The sequence below is a fragment of the Lissotriton vulgaris genome, chromosome 2_1 (assembly GCF_964263255.1).
Source record: "Lissotriton vulgaris chromosome 2_1, aLisVul1.2, whole genome shotgun sequence".
Taxonomy (NCBI): Eukaryota; Metazoa; Chordata; class Amphibia; order Caudata; family Salamandridae; genus Lissotriton; species Lissotriton vulgaris.
In genome coordinates, this window is record NC_141687.1 from 224,820,295 (window position 1) to 224,837,475 (window position 17,181).

Sequence of the window (17,181 nt, forward strand, 5' to 3'; positions counted from 1 at the left end):
ATGGGCAACAAGCAGCTAAATTGATCATTCGATGTGGTATGGATGCCACTGACTCCATAGGTTGGGCAATGGTCTCGTCAGTGGCACTACGTCATTGGGCCTGGCTGCACACCTCTGGGTTTTCACAGGCTTTTCAAGCCACCTTGGTTGACATGCCCTTTGATGGCACACGTTTATTCAGTCCCCATGCAGACTTTGCTTTACTGCGTTTTTGGGACAGTTGAAGCAGAGTACTCTCTTAACTCTGTACCTCTGTCTTTCCAGCTGACTTGTTTACCTAGCTCCCCGCGTACTTAGTATGGGAGAAGTTCTCCTTTCTTTTCCATTTCAGCCACCGGCAGACTTCTGGCTTCTGTTTCTCAGTGAGGTGTTCTTACCTTCATCGGGTATTATTCTTTCTTCCAACGTCAAAGACACATGGTAATTCCCATTCTTTGATCTGATTTGTGTTTTGTAGCCCTGAATGGGTTATAATCCCTAATGGTATTGGGGTTGTCTTTGTTCCATACTTCATGCAAGTCGCCATCTTTGATGGTATTTTGCACGCTTGTGCAGATGCAATATTACCTTACTTTCAGTTCCTCATGGGACATCTTCTGTACACCTCATAGGCGTCCTAGATATTCTTATGTTATGTTAGTTTACATTATAGCGGATTTCTATTGTACCACTGCATCAATTGTGCATGCGTCTTCCGCCTTGCACTTACACCGTATGACAGTGTATCTTTCGTCCTGCTCCCTTTGTTCCCTGGAGTATTCCTTCTGATTATTAAGGCTTTACTCAGTCCTTCCTGACACGCAGAGTTGAGATGTGCGGTATAGTCCCCTCAGTCCAGTATTTTGTGCCCCTATCGCTGCGGCCTTGCACTGCTTTAGCAGGCTGCTGTCGATATTCTGGAGGGAGGAACTTTGCCAATCCTTTCTCAGACATTCTTGGTGCTTGTTTTTTTTTTTTGGTAAAAGAGGAAAAGGTCCATTATACAAGCAAACTTAATACTACGCTATATCTATATATAGTAATTTATATATATCTCTTCATTTGTGAAAATGGCACGACATTTTCCTTTCTCTTTTGACTGCTTCATTCTTGCAGAACGATTTCTGCTTTGGGGTCCTTCCTCATTCCTTTTGTTACCACAACACCCTTTGACGTATCACCCATGACATCTATCTGACTATCTCCTTATTTGTCAACCTCACTATATACTTCTTGTTCTCTGTGGTGGTTGTTGTTGTTGCTCTTTTAGTGAGGGTCTTTGACCTGTCATTCCCTTCTCTCTTATAGTGGTCTGTAAGGATCTTGGTTCCTCTGTGTGCTGCCCTTTTTTATTCTTGGATTTCTCTTTTTTTTCCTATGCAGACATTTTTATGTGTCTAGCCCATTCTGGGTTAGTTGTACCAGTTCTTCCTTATTTCTTTTAGTCTCTTCTCTTCTTGAGAGTTCCTTTCTCTTGTTATGTTTGCACTTCCATTTGGAAACTGTGGAGTTGTTTCTTGTTCATGTATGGTGTTTGCAATCCATTGTGGTATTCGGCAGGGGTTTTTCTTCCAATAGATTTATGCTTCTTTCACTTTTTTTCCTATTCCTGTTCTCCTGTGGAGAAGCTCTCCTCTGCCAAAGCAACATCAAGGCACCAACCTCTTTACATTCCATTTATACAGATTTTCAATGAGTCAGACACCGAAAACCATTCACACTGCCAGCTGTGGGCTCAACACATTAAAACACCTACATTTACAAACCGCTCCATTTAAAGGCCCATCACTCTCATATGCCAACAGGTCTAACACACCAATCACACCACCAAACAGACAGCTTACAAACGCACCTCATGCAAGTCATTACACATACTGGCTACCAACACAGCTCAAGCCCACAGCCACCACAAGCCAGATGCCAGTTTAGACACAACAATCGCACTGCCTGGAAGCAGTTGGAATGTGTGGAGTGGAGTTTCAATGTCAGTGTGTGTGTAGTGACTCGCCGCTGGTCACACCACACACATACTGCCTGCCAAACGCCAGTCCACGCACACTGCCTGCCAAACGCCAGTCCACGCACACTGCCTGCCAAACGCCAGTCCACGGACACTGCCTGCCAAACGCCAGTCCACGCACACTGCCTGCCAAACGCCAGTCCACGCACACTGCCTGCCAAACGCCAGTCCACGCACACTGCCAGCCAAGCCCTAGTCCACGCACACTGCCAGCCAAGCCCTAGTCCATGCACACCCCCACCCAAGCGCCAGTCCATGCACACCGCCAGCCAAGCGCCAGTCCATGCACACCGCCAGCCAAGCGCCAGTCCATGCACATTGTCAACCAAGCGCCAGTCCAAGCACACCATCAGCCAAGGGCCGGTCCATGCACACCGCCAGCCAAGCGCCAGTCCATGCACATTGTCAACCAGGCGCCAGCCCAAGCACACCATCAGCCAAGCGCCGGTCCACGCACACCGCCAGCCATGCGCCGGTCCACGCACACAGTCAGCCATGCATCGGTCCACGCACACCGTCAGCCATGCGCCGGTCCACGCACACCGTCAGGCATGCGGCGGTCCACGCACACCGTCAGGCATGCGGCGGTCCACGCACACCGTCAGGCATGCGCCGGTCAACGCACACAGTCAGCCATGCGCCGGTCCACGCACACTGTCAGCCATGCGCCGGTCCACGCACACCGTCAGCCATGCGCCGGTCCACGCACACCGTCAGCCAAGCGCCGGTCCACGCACACCGTCAGCCAAGCGCCGGTCCACGCACACCGTCAGCCAAGCGCCGGTCCACGCACACCGTCAGCCAAGCGCCGGTCCACGCACACCGTCAGCCAAGCGCCGGTCCACGCACACCGTCAGCCAAGCGCCGGTCCACGCACACCGTCAGCCAAGCGCCAGTCCACGCACACCATCAGCCAAGGGCCGGTCCACGCACACTGTCCGTCGGCCAAGGGCCGGTCCACGCACACCGTCCGCCAGCCAAGCGCCGGTCCACGCACACCGCCAGCCAAGCGCCGGTCCACGCACACCGCCAGCCAAGCGCCGGTCAACGCACACAGTCAGCCATGCGCCGGTCAACGCACACAGTCAGCCATGCGCCGGTCCACGCACACCGTCAGCCATGCGCCGGTCCACGCACACCGTCAGCCATGCGCCGGTCCACGCACACCGTCAGCCATGCGCCGGTCCACGCACACCGTCAGCCATGCGCCGGTCCACGCACACCGTCAGCCAAGCGCCGGTCCACGCACACCGTCAGCCAAGCGCCGGTCCACGCACACCGTCAGCCAAGCGCCGGTCCACGCACACCGTCAGCCAAGCGCCGGTCCACGCACACCGTCAGCCAAGCGCCGGTCCACGCACACCGTCAGCCAAGCGCCGGTCCACGCACACCGTCAGCCAAGCGCCAGTCCACGCACACCATCAGCCAAGGGCCGGTCCACGCACACTGTCCGTCAGCCAAGGGCCGGTCCACGCACACTGTCCGTCAGCCAAGGGCCGGTCCACGCACACCGTCCGCCAGCCAAGCGCCGGTCCACGCACACCGCCAGCCAAGCGCCGGTCCACGCACACCGCCAGCCAAGCGCCGGTCCATGCTCACCGTCAGCCAAGCGGCAGTGCACGCACACAGTCAGCCAAGCGCCCGACAACGCACACACCACCAGCGAAGCGCCAGTCCACGCGCGTACACCACCGGCCAAGCGCCAGTCCACGCGCGTGCACCACCAGCCAAGCGCACGCACCACCAGCCAAGCGACAGTCCACGCGCACGCACCACCGGCCAAGCGCCAGTCCACGTGCACGCACCACCGGCCAAGCGCCAGTCCACGTGCACGCACAACCGGCCAAGCGCCAGTCCACGCGCACGCACAACCGGCCAAGCGCCAGTCCACGCGCACCCACCACTGGCCAAGCGCCTGTCCACGCGCACACACTACCGGCCAAGTGCCAGTCCACGCGCGCGCACACACCACCAGCCAAGCACCAGTCTACACACACCTCCAGCCAAGTGCCAGTTCACTCACACCGCCAGCTAAGAGCCAATCTACACACACTGCCATCACATTTTTGGGGGGACAGACTACAAAACCCAAACCAAGGAGATGAAAAACCAATAATGATTACAAACAAACCGCAACCATAAAACTGAATACAAAATATAAAATGATCTAGAACAGTGAGTTCACTTTTACTCTCATGGTTGCTCCTGATACTTGAGTTGCGCGTGGTACAATTTAAAACATGCGTAAAAGTTATCTACGTATACATGGTGACCTTTATTAAAAAGTCCTCTACCAAGTTCCCACAGAGTTTTCTTACTGAATCTGAAGCCTTCCAGCCCCAGACTGCAATTTAGATTCCTCTTGCTGTACTGTCGGCATTTGCGTCCTCCTCTAAAAGATGCAGACCCCCGCACTGATAGTGTCTTCATCCTCACAAAAAAGTGCCCTCCCCCCCCAAGGGAAGCAACTCTAGTCTAAGGGGCTGCTCCACCTTATAACAATTTTTCTAAAAAGACTCCAGTGTCGGAAGGTGGCAGCGGAAGGTCTTTCACTGTCACACCCAACATGGGTGGTTACCAGGACAGCTTGGCACACAACCACCATGTCTAAGGGCGGCTCTCAGCCTTCCTGAGCACCCAAGGGGCTCATTTCTGTCTAGTGCCCGTGCAAGCAACGTAATTATAGTCTTACATGTAGTATTTGTGAAGCTCTATTATAATCACCTTCTAATTCAATTCCGTCATTTCTAAGAGTACTTTTGTTTCATATTTGTTGGTCAGGTTGAAGGATTGTAATGTATACATTTAGTATTAAAATGTCACCAGGTCTTTCACCAAACAGTTTTAATGGTTTGCAGAAGCATAATAGTAAGACTGTACTGATTATTAACAGTTTAATATTGCATAGCCAGAGTTTAAATTCCTCTTTGAGATGGACGTTATTCGAATAAATTGCTGTTAGCAGTAAGAAATGTTTATCCTGTATAATTGCAGTTTGGTAGCTTAGAAATTGTTAACCTTGCTTTTTATTTTCAGGTTTTATTGACATATTTTCAAAATCAAAGGACCGGCTTGGGTTTCATTCTGGAAAGATCCTGAAATTTCTGCACCGTAGCCGGATATCCAGTAATGTCATTCCCTACCCCCAATTGGAATGCTCCAATAACATCTGTACAATGCGGGCATCTGTGCTGAAGGACTATTTGGATAGAATTCTTAAGAAAGAAAAAGGTATAAATATTCTTGCAGTTTTCATAGAAAGCAGTCCTCCAAGACTGTCCACAGTTCTATTTCCATACATTTACCTTAAGTACGACATCAGTACACTTAACAATTAAACTATGCAGGAAACAAAATTAAAGCTTAATCTGTTTACATTCATCTATCATTATTTGTTTAGGGAGGAGGGTACTTCTAATCAAGTATTGTCCATATTAGTTTGGGTAAAGTGGCAGAATAAAATAACCAATTTGAACAGAAATATATTAAGGTACTCAAAATGTCACAAGGCTGATAGAGATATATATATATATATATATATATATATATATATATATCTCTATTTGTTGCGTCTATTTTTGCTACCCGCTTTTGTGCTGTTTGCATCCTCTAAGAAGTCTCTTCATGCTTTGCTGTGGGTCTAGCTTTGGCAGTCGAGTGCTTGGACCCCTTGGTATTTCTTGTATATTGTGTAGGTCAGTATAAAAGTAAATTTGAAATGATACACAATGTTGAGTTACTCCTAGTACGACGATGTTTGCCCTAATTTAATACATTAACATATTTTGGGTTGTTCATTTTTCGCAACTGCCATCTGTAACTATTTACTTTAAAACCTGGGGTCACACTTTTTTTCATCCAGTTGTATTTATTTTAAACGCAGGCTTCTTAATTACATTTTTTGTCTTTCTTCATAAATTCAGAAAGCAAATCAATAATATCAGCAAAGTAACACAATTAAAAAGCATAACGTAGTAGAGGGTGACGTTCTCCGTAGACAACACTGAATTAAGTTCTTAGTGGGGCTTTTGCCTCATGACACCATTAAGTAAGTCATCTTTATTGCATGATTAATTAAAATCTTTGCAAAATCGTACATTAAAAATTAGGTCCCATATACCAATACATTTGTTAAGAGTTTCAATATACGTTACAGTAAGAACAGTTATAAGTTTTATCAAATTGACTGAGGTAAAAACAGAAAAGTAAAAAAAAAAACGAAAAAAAACCCTCGTTATTTAACTATTCTAATAATTGTCAATGTCTGTAATGCAGTGCCCTGCATTGTGCTCCATTAGTATCGGATTATGATTTCCAGTTAGAACTGCGGTTTCAAAGTTGCCCCTTATACCATTTGAAACCAGATCTCTGTGCGTGATCTGTTATATTACAGTTAAATTTGACACAGCTTTTGCAATATTAACAAATTTCACCAATCTGCGTGCTAGTTGGATATCACTTCCATCAAAGCATGCTTGTAGTGCTTGCCTGCGGGTTCAGATCCCTCTCATGTTCCAGGCTGGTTTTAGTAGCAGTTTGCGCTCTTTGTCTAAGCCTCTGCAGCTGCACAACAAATGGAGGATATCGTTTTTAAAATCGCCACAGATTTTTCAGTTTGTGGATGTGTTTGACCTTTGCCAAGGGGGAAGGTGCTGGTTGACCGGTAAAACACCCATCCTCAATTTCAGATATAATTCCTTTGCAATCTTTGAGAATCCTGTTCCAAGGTAGGTTTGTGGCGCGGCTCTTGTGTAACTCTGAATGACAAACCACCCATGTGCTCTTTTGGATAGGGTAGATTTGTCTTCTTCCAAAGACAATAACTTTACTGTTTTGTTTACTAATTCTATAAAAGTTTTCCGTGGGCCATTGATCTCTCAGAGCTCCTGTAGGGCTAAATAGTTTATTGCCGAGTGTAGGTAGACTGCAGCTGGATTGTCTTTATTTTGGTTCATCTCTTTCCATAAATATAAGTTCATAGAACCGTTTCCTGCTTCCTTTATTTTGTGCCAGCACATGCCCCCTTCCGTGCTACTTGCTGTTTTTGGAGGCCAAATTCTAGTCTTAGCTGGGCTGGAGAAATGTATTGGGGGAGGTTAAAAATTAGTCTAATTGATTTCGACACTGCATTATCCAGAACTGTTTCGTCTCTTCCTCTCATGCATTCACTTCCGTAGGAGATGGTAGGAAGCAATTTTACTCGAAAGACTTCTAGAAGGGGCGATAGAACAGGACCTGTTATTTTGTGCATCATTCTTTTTAGTGCTACTGCCAGTGCAGTCCTTCTTGTTCTAATAGTCGATTTGTGTTGTCCAAAGGAACCCTTTCTGTCAAAAGTGATACCCAGATACTTGTACTCATCGACCACCTCCAACAGTTTGCCCTGAAGTTCCCAGCGACTATGCCCTTGTTTCCTTCAATTTATGATCATCACTTTTGACTTCTCCAAGTTTTAGTTTTAGCCCATTTCTATCTGAAAAGTTGCTTGTGATATTTATAAGATGCTGAAGGCCAACTGGAGTTCGACTGATCAATATTAAATCGTCTGCGTACAGCAGGTTTGATATTGTTAAGCCTCCTAGATTTAGGGCTTGGTGGATGCAGTTGTCAAGCTCTGCTGACAAATCAGACAGGAAGAGGTTGAACAGAATCGGGGCAAGAACACATCCCTGCTTCAACCCCCAGGATGTTACCAGTTCCTAGTTTTATTTGGATCCAGGTGTCGGAATGAATTGCAATTAGTTGGTTCAAAAGTTGCGTGGCGATTTTCCAGTCTGATAGCTTGGACCAAAGTTTACCCCTTTCGATGCTGTCAAAAGCAGACGTATAGTCAATAAAACAGACAAATAGTGGCCTCTTGATTCTTGCTGAGGCGTCAATTAATAAAGAGAGAGCAAGAATGTTAGTTGTTGTCCCTGTACTTCTTTGAAAGCCTGTTTGGTTAATCGGAATTAATCCTCTCGTTGATGCCCATTCTGTGAGTTCTTCCAGTAATAGACCTGCAAAGTATTTTGCGTCTATGTCAATTAGGGCTATTAACCTGTAATTCTTTGCTTGACTTTTACTGCCTTTCTTGAAAATAGGGGAAATAATAGATCCTATTAAGGAGTTTGGGATTCTCCTCCCATCTAGTATGTTTTTAAAGAGGGAACGAAGTTGTTCGGCCCAGTAGTTTGGATCTTGTTTATATAGGCTTGGAGGAATTCCGTTGGGCCCCGGGGCCCCTTCTTTCTTGCCCTTAGAGATTTGGTTTTTATCTGTTTGATTGTGCGTGACATGAGGTTTTCTTCTCCTAAGTTCTTCCATGATTGGACATCGTAGTTGAAGGCCGTAGAGCCTTGGGTAATTTCGTCTGTGTTTTTATTAAAATTATGCTGCAGGTACTTTACCCAATCTTCTGCTGTTATCTGTGAGTTTATTTCATAAGGCCTTGCGTTGTCTAAGTTGTTCACTGTGCGCCAGAATCTCGCGCTGTTGTTAGATTTGATGTCGTATAGCAGTGTGGCCCATGTCTTCTCTGTAGATTTGTGCCTTATTTGCCAAGCAATTTTGTTCTTTCTACACTTTAGCTTCCTTAGTTCAGCCTGTAAGCTGATATCGGGGCCTCTCTGATGTAATTTGCGAATTACTCTGTTGATTTCCCTTTTTATTTGCCTCAGGTCATGGGCTTGATTTGTTAGAGGGTTCTTTCTTTGTTCGCTCTTGTCTCCACTAGGTAGACTTTGATGGATCTCGGTTCCGCTTATGGCTACTCCTGTGTTTAATTTACAATTAGCTGAACTGAGGCTTTCTAGAAAGTTTTACCAGACCTTGATGTTATCTCCTTCGTTCATTCTATTTTATTCCCATAAATGTTTTGCCATCTCTTCGAATTTTTCCAGATCCTTTATTTTATATTTTATTCTCTTTTGGTTTGAGGTTACTGTTAAATCCTGATTTTCAGTTAAGGTTTGCGCTGTACCCTGAACCTCCAGTTTGAGCTCTTGTGGCAAATGATCGCTACAATCCATTATTCCAATTTTAAACCCGCTTCCTAAGTTCAGAATTGAGAGAGATATGAAGGTATAGTCTATTGCTGAACATGCTACTGTGTTGTGGTAAGTTGCTGCTTATGGGCAATCACCCGGATGCCTGCCGTTAAAAGCGATCAGCCCCCAGACTAGTTAGTTCCATCAGAAGGGATTTAGATACCTTAGTTTGTTTACCCCACTTTCTTTCGTCCAGCGGTGAGAACCCCCATTCTAGTAGTTGTTCCTCAGCTGGGTTATCACTACCGTTTTTCCTGGAGAGGGACATGTTGAAGTCTCCTGAGATGATATAATGTGGTGTTATTGCTACTGTCATGATCCTCGTCAATTCGGACTTTAGGGATTTTGCACCTATTTTTTTTTCTCTCTGGGGTGATTATAGGTATTTACCAATACCACTTGTTGTTTAATTTTCATCGATCCTGCTATCTCCATCTGAATTATGTTGATCCCAATATTAGATGTGTATTTCATCGTCAGTTCTTTAGCTGAGCTTACTGTTTTTATTGAGGTATATTTGGTTAAACCACCTTTCAGACGTCCATACTTTGAGCTTCTACGAGCTGATAGGTGATATGATTTGTAGCCTTGAAGGTGGAGAGGTTCTGCCACCTAAGTTTCTTGAAGTAGGATTAGATCGTACTGTTGAAGGTTAGTTAGTAGTTCTGTAAGCATGATTTTTTACTCTAGTCCATTTATATTCCAGGAGCAGATTTTTAGTTGCGGAGTGTCTTCGCCTTGCTTAACAGTCTGTCAATTGTCAGGGCGCATGTTATGACCCCATTATGCAATGATAACATCCACTTTAATTAGGTTTGTTAAAACAATATTTAATGTGACTTCCACAATATGATACATATAGCCGTCTTTGTTAAAAAGCAGTCTCTGCGATGTGGGTGATATTTGGTTTCATAAGCGTGTGAAGGAGACCGAAAGAAAAAGCAGACTGAACTTCAGCTTATAATCAATACTGGGAAATCTTTCATTCAGTCAGCGCAATTTAAGTTTCAAAAGTGATACTAAAAGAGCACCTAAGTTTTACCTAAAAGTTTGTCCATCGAAGTCTTCATTTATTCCAAAATCTAACTTGCCCAAGTTTTAAAGTACACCAGCTTTCTGGTTGCATGAACTTGAGAACTGTACTGCCCTTTTGTTTTGATATCCATACTCCCCTAAATTCCCATAAATCTAAACCCCTCCTGTCTTGACTGAATTAGTGTAAAGGGTTAAGCCATCAGAAACCTTGTTTTTATTTTTGCTCTCTTGTGCATGTTTCTGGATTAGATTTTTGAGAAGGTGTATATCCTTACTGATAAATACTTTTCAGGCACCACATAAGTAGTCTTGCAGTTGTTGAAATGGCTTGGTACAATTTGTGGCTAAAATCCATTCATTTTTGCTGCATATAAAATGTCCAAATTTAACAAAAATTCTATGTGTAGACGCATTAGGATAGTCTGTGCAGTAATGTGCAGTGCAGTGTGCGTTATGTTATTCCTTCTGCCCTAAAGACTGCTTTAGCTGCCTCAAATTTTCAAAAAAATTATAATTATTGCATGCCAGGGCACATAGGACCAGCATTGTTCGTCCATTTGTCTGTTCAACTGCCATTCACAGTTTGCCTGCTCCAACTGCAGCATGGGGTATTGGGTCAGCTCACTTTAACCACTGGCCCTTGCCCAGTGAGTGATGGCGTTTTGCCTCATAACAGGCAGATCTGAATAAAATGAAGTGCATTTCATTGCCAGGAGGCCAATGTTTTTCTTTTCTTTCCATTTGTTATCATTATTACCGCATTAAGTTAAGTCTGTGTGTAAACTATGTCTTCAGGTTACAGTAATTTAAAGCCAACAGTACTTTCTTTACCACAGTATGAATTGTATTTTCCTATGATGTGTATTAAAACTAAAATGCATTTCTAGACCTGTTTCTCCTAGGGAACACCGATTTATTGTTCTATAAAAATTATATGCCATGGTTATTTTTTTTTTCTGTCTAATATTTTTTGCAAGCATATGCTACCCTGTTTAAGTGATGTGTTTTTTTTCTTCCTATATTGTGGCATATGTGGCAATAAAAAGTAAAAATAAAATGACTTCTTCCAGTTGCTTTGGAAGGCAATTGGAAAGGTTATTGCCTATGATCGTGTCTGTTAATTACTGACCTTACCAAAAGGAGTGCTGGAGCCGTCACTGAGAAAACCAGTTCGGTTCTGCTCCAACTCCTCTTGTGCATCGTACAGACACTGTACCAAGGTTAGGATACTCCAGACTATGCCTAAGATGCATGTCCTAGGTTTGGCATGGAGCAGGATAAGTCTGTTAATGTTTAAATTATGTATACACTTGGAATCGCATGTCTGCCTCGGCTATGAAGGACTATGTACAATAGTACTCTACAGCTTGCATTCTCTGACTACTTCATAACTCTGAAACCCTTCTACCACTATACTCCAAACCAGGCATGAAAAATTGACATTGATTTACTCTTGCTTGATTCCTCTCTGTTCTTTTTACAGAGTGTCCCTCTTACCTACCATCCTCTGCATGCTTTCTATTTCTGACTATAGTCTCATGCCGTTCTGCCTCAATCCTTCTTATTGTAATTCTGCAATTGGCTGATACCTCATTTCGTAGATCACAACCTCTCCTCTTTAAATCCCTATTCCCGTAATCTAACATTAACTAATCTCTGCCAGTCTATATATCACACCAACCCTTTTACCTGAAACCACATGGCCCTCACTAATTATCACACCTATCTGGTATTAATCGATCACAGAGTAACTGGAGTACACGGATGCAAGTTTTCTTGAGATTACATTATAAATCACAATAACCAACAATAACCACTGGACTAACCACTAGCCTTGGGTTCCGGTGCAGCGTGCTACCCGCCATAAAGTGCTTCAACGCCTCATCAGGGCTAGTAAGCGATATATAAATCCAATTACTAAAGAAGTTAGATTTGTGTACCATGTGTAAATACTGAAGAATTTTAAATAAAGTAAATGCCTCATTGTTCTCTGTAGAGTCTATTCCAGGTCAGAATGGCGAAGAGGATTTTGGCGCATTAAAATCCGTTTCTAAATGCTATACTTGCATTGAATCTTCATCCAACTCTGGCGAGGTTGACAAGATGACAAATGGGGAAACCACATCATATTGGCAGTCTGATGGGAGTGCTTGTTCACATTGGATTCGGTGAGTTGCTGTTTCGTGTATTTGCAGCATAATTTCAACACCGTTTTATTTAACACCAGGTAAAACAACACAGCAGTGTGGCTTGGAAAACATTTTTCCCTGCCAAAATCTGCTAGATCTGATGAAGACTGCACCTTTCCAAAAGAATACAAATAGAGCAAAGTCCTAATAATCTTTCCCCTCTTCGTAGTTGCCATTTGGTGCCCTATCTTTTGTAATAATAATGATTTCCATCTGTCTAAAACACCACTGCTGAGCTCCTCTAGCAGCAGAACATGTATACTATGACATTATACAAATATGATTCAGTGAGTTTTGAATGTGCCCACAAGTTTATTATGGCCGAAGACATTAATTCAAATTATAAGGTATTTGGTGAAGTTGAAAGATACCTAATGGTACTAGGGTCGCTGTGCATTTATATACTTGTTGGGATGATATAAATAGCCACTCTTTCTATAACTGTGCTATACCATGAAATGTATGTGCAATGTATCCGCGTGCAACTAGATTAAGATAACATTAGTTTTTGAGGGGAAGTCTGATAACTATTTATGCAAAGGCACCTGCGACTCACAAATAAATACATTTTAGTTTTTTTAAATTGCTATTAGGCTCTAGGAAAATCACGTTAGGCTAAGGTGGAATCTTTCTTTTAGAAAAAAAGTGCTCACCCAAATATTGTCACACTTCATCAGAAGATGATTTATTTTATTCGAGAATGGTCTTGTCAGTGGAGTCTCAACCAAAGTTTGGGAGCTTTTGAAGTCATACTCTGGGATCAGTATGCAGTACAATGTTTATATTTAAAATTGTATAGAGGCTAACCCTAAACATATTTAATTTGAGGTGTCTCTGACAAGGTTAAAAATTAAATAATGCATGCTTTGGGATTTACTATTTACATCCTGCATCCTTAAATCATATTTTTTAGTGTCATCATGGTTTGCATTATTCTAAGCCGCTATGGCTGAATTGGCTGTCATCACAACAATAATAATGTCCCTCGGTCATATACTCCCTTACTTGCGCTGGGCATAACTAGAGGGAAATGCGGTAGACTGAATATGTGATCATGCGTGTGCCTGATTGGACATAGATAGTTTGTTCTTTTTTCCTGCCTTTAAGGGAAAGACATTGAGACTATGACGTCAAGGAATTATTAGATGTCCGGCCATATGGAGTCGTCTGCCTCACTTCACCAGTTAGCTAAGTGGATCAGCTAACTCCATTCCACAAGCACTCTAGCTGTCTCTAAGGGCAGACTCTCACTCATGGGAAAGAATGCCTTGGTGGAAATATTGGATTTGCCTTCACCTGGGCCCCAGTTGCTGGTTGCTGCTGTAGCCAACTGTGCCTGTGGGGATATCGTCTCTGGTACCAGCTCCACGTCCAACTACACTAGCACCTGCAACACACTACTCCTGATTGAGTTAAGCCACAGATAATTAAGACTCTAGGGTCCTGATTACGAGTTTAGGTGTTATTTAACACACATGGTAAATCACAATACCACAGGGTATGCCATCCATCGAGTGCGATAAATAACACATGTTACAAATTTGTTTAACATACTAAAATCCTCATTATACAGTAAATATAGTATGCTTTCCCCTGTTAGATTTTGGCAGGTTTGACTTGCCGAATTTTAGGCTTGAGTTATTTAGTAAAATTCCCTCCAACTTGTAATTCCGCCCCATGTGTGAACCGGGGGGTACGCATTGGGTCTGAATTAACCGAGAGGGCAATCGCATTCCAGACATCATTCTGACAATTTCAAACACTCCAGGAAGTATTATTCCAAGAAGACATCTATCTCCTAGGACAGTGCATGATTTTCCAGTTCTTAAGACCTTCCAAAATCTTCTGGTTCTGACCATCTAGAAAACATAACTTTTCTTTGTTTTCTACTTCACAACTGTATCTCTGCTACAAAAGACTTGTAGACTACTTGAGCAAGACCTTTTTATTTCTCGTGTCACATCCGCTACTGAACTCTGTCATTGTGTAAGCCACAAAGAAGAACCATATTATGGCACTTTCTTCAAAACCTCCTGATAAGGAGAGAAAGCTTTAAAAAATGTGTGGGTCGGAAAATCTCCAGGACTTTGACATCAACAAAACTGAAGAGTGCCACTGTTTTTCTGGTCTGGCATGTTAGGGCCTTGTGGGGCTCTTTACAACACTTTGTAGAAGACGTTCCTTCGTGTGAACAGGAAAACCTTTGTGGAGAACTTTAAGGCATGAGGGTCTCAAATCAGATTACAAGTGCTTGCTGTTACAGATGTTTTGGATTTGGTTGTCTAGGGTTACTGTCATGGCCTTTCGGTGAGGCCGCCTTTTTTCATTTTAAATCATTTTATTGACATTCTTAATGCCAAAAGTAACATTTGCAACTTGGCCCATAGCTACAATTTTAGTTAATTGAGGCTTTCGTGATAGCTTTGACTGAATGTGAATGAAGAAATGCAGAACATGAACAATGATGTGAAGACAGTGCAGGCTGTTGACCTGGAGAATAAGGAGCACAATAAAACAAAGTTACAAGCCACATCAAGGTCTCTTTTATCCATGTCATCTTTTTGTGTTTCAATAAGTGCTTGATATATGTCGCCAATCTTTCCCATCCCCTTCACCACTTCTACTAGTTTATTTTTCTGTGCTAAGCGTGGGGCATCCCCTCTTTTAATTAAGTAGTCTCGGATCTGTAAATATTTGAAAAAATCTGCTTTAGGGAGATCATATTTAGCCATTAAAGAAGTATATGGCCTACAACCATTGCTATCTACTAGGTTTCCCAGCGTCAAAATTCCTTTACTTCTCCATCTGTTCATGATGCCATCCACAAAAATAGGAGGAAGTAAACCTGGGGCGTCCGTTGGGGTATAATAATTAATCCTGCCGTTCTTTAGATGTTGCCTGATCTGAAGCCAGGCCTTGTGGGCAGCATGAAGCACCTTGAAACAAGTTTTTTTTATAATAACTGGGCTCAAGGATCATAAAAAAAGTTCTTTCTGTTGTAGAGCCTAATAGTAATTGAAAAATATGTGGTATATCTTTTATACTTTTGTCCTTCGCTTCCTTCCATATCTTAATTGTGGGGATTTGTGAGGTCCCTGGTAGGAAATGACTATTACCAATACTAGGTACTCACATTCGACCTCTGGTCTGCACCAAGAACGTGTCCAGTGCATGACTGTGGTGGCAGTGTATTTTAGATGGTAAAATATTTTTGTCTTCCCATCGGTGTCTGACTTGTCAACGCCTCAAACTCTGAGCAAATGCTTCAACAGCTACAAAGAGTAGATTCCATCCTTCACAGCCTGGGTAACAGAAGTCAATATGCTGCAAAATCCATCCACCATCTGGAAGTGATCCTAGATAACATGAAGGCCTTTATGTATCATTTGGAGTAAAGATTATTATTTATCTGTCTGAATTGTGTCACAATCTTCAAAAGAAGAAGCATTCATTAGCAAGACAAACTTCATCCTTACGAGGATTGCTGGCATCCTGGTTCCACATGCTCACCTTTTCAAAAGACCATTACAGCAGTTGCTGAATGACTAGTGGTGCCAATACTCCGGCAGATAAGAAGAATGGGCTTACCTTTGCCTCACTCTTCTCTCCACACTAGTGGTGTCATTTAAGAAATCTTCTACGCTGAGTATATTTCCTTGGAGACAGTCCAACCCAGGCCTTCAGATGCCTCGTTAATGTTCCGGGTGGCGGGGTTACAACTATGGAGCACCTTAAAATACCAGGAACATGTGGCACAAGATATCCCATCACATCAATGTTTTGTAGCTCATTGCAGTCCATCTGGATCTCAGACCATTCCATCCTGCCTTCAGGACAAACACTTTGCTTGTTCAGAAGGAAAACTCAGCAGTTATGCATTAGCTAAACAACTTAAAGGGACTATACTCGATGGTAATGTTTCAGGAAGAGCAGCAGATGTGGAAATAGCTCATAGTTGGAAGCTACAGATCATGACAGTACTCCTCCTTGGTGTTCAAAATGCAGAAGCAGATTTACGCAACTGCTTTACAAGAAAATGGGGACCGGGTTCTACATAGCTCTGCAGTAGACTGGGACCTGCTTCAGTTAGACCTCTTTAATGTAGAGAACCAAAAATGTCCAGACTTTCCCTCCAAGTACTTGACCCTGGGAATACTGGTCCACTGACTTTCTTCATCTGTTGGAACGTCGATTAACTTTTGATTTTCTGCAGAAGTTGTGGCCAGACCCTTCATCCCAGTCTACCGTTATTGAACTTGGTGACTTGGATCCTGAACTCCTACAAAACAGAGGGTTAAGCCTACATAACGCGTTAAAAGAAGCCACAAATAGTTCCACTAGATCTTCTAAGGACTTCAAATAAAATGGATTTGATTTAAGTAAAGAGGAACCTTTATCCCACCAAGTGTCAGGAAGAATCAATAGTTTCTTCTCTCCTGTGTTTGGCAAGGTTGGTGATCTAATTCTCATAATCAGAAACATATCCCATGTTTATTATTGCTTGGTGGAAAAGAGATTCATGCACTCTTTGTGTTTGCCAGAGTCCTGGTCATCAAGTACTCAACCCCTTACGAGAATTTGCCCTTTGTCGCAGTTAAGCATTGGTCCTTAATGTTTATGGGTCCTTTGAAACCATTCACAAGTCTTTGCTACACCAACTCTTTTGAATATCAGTTTCCTTTGTGGCTACTACATCAGCATGCACAGTTGGCGAAATCCAAGACTTATTTATGTTCCCATGAACTATATGAAATTGTCTCCTAAGGAGAACTCCTGTTACAGATAAGTAACTATTGATTTAATTCTGCTTCCTCGCTTAACATTGTTAATGAAATGAATAGGGCTAATTTGTCATGTACCTGTGCTACTTTTTTGTTTCATGTTTTGTGAATTTTGTACCTGTGGTTATTACTGCGTTATTTACACAGTT

At 43.2% G+C, this 17,181-nt stretch overlaps 1 protein-coding gene across 1 annotated transcript in view; it reads left to right on the forward strand.

The window, feature by feature from the left end:
• ZZEF1 (zinc finger ZZ-type and EF-hand domain containing 1) overlaps nucleotides 1-17,181 on the forward strand; it is a 1,733,356-nt gene that overhangs the window by 86,326 nt on the left and 1,629,849 nt on the right. Inside the window, exons 3-4 of the mRNA XM_086954803.1 lie at nucleotides 5,036-5,230; nucleotides 12,059-12,230. Coding sequence (XP_086810929.1) covers nucleotides 5,036-5,230; nucleotides 12,059-12,230 — 367 coding nt within the window. The remainder of the gene's footprint in view (nucleotides 1-5,035; nucleotides 5,231-12,058; nucleotides 12,231-17,181) is intronic.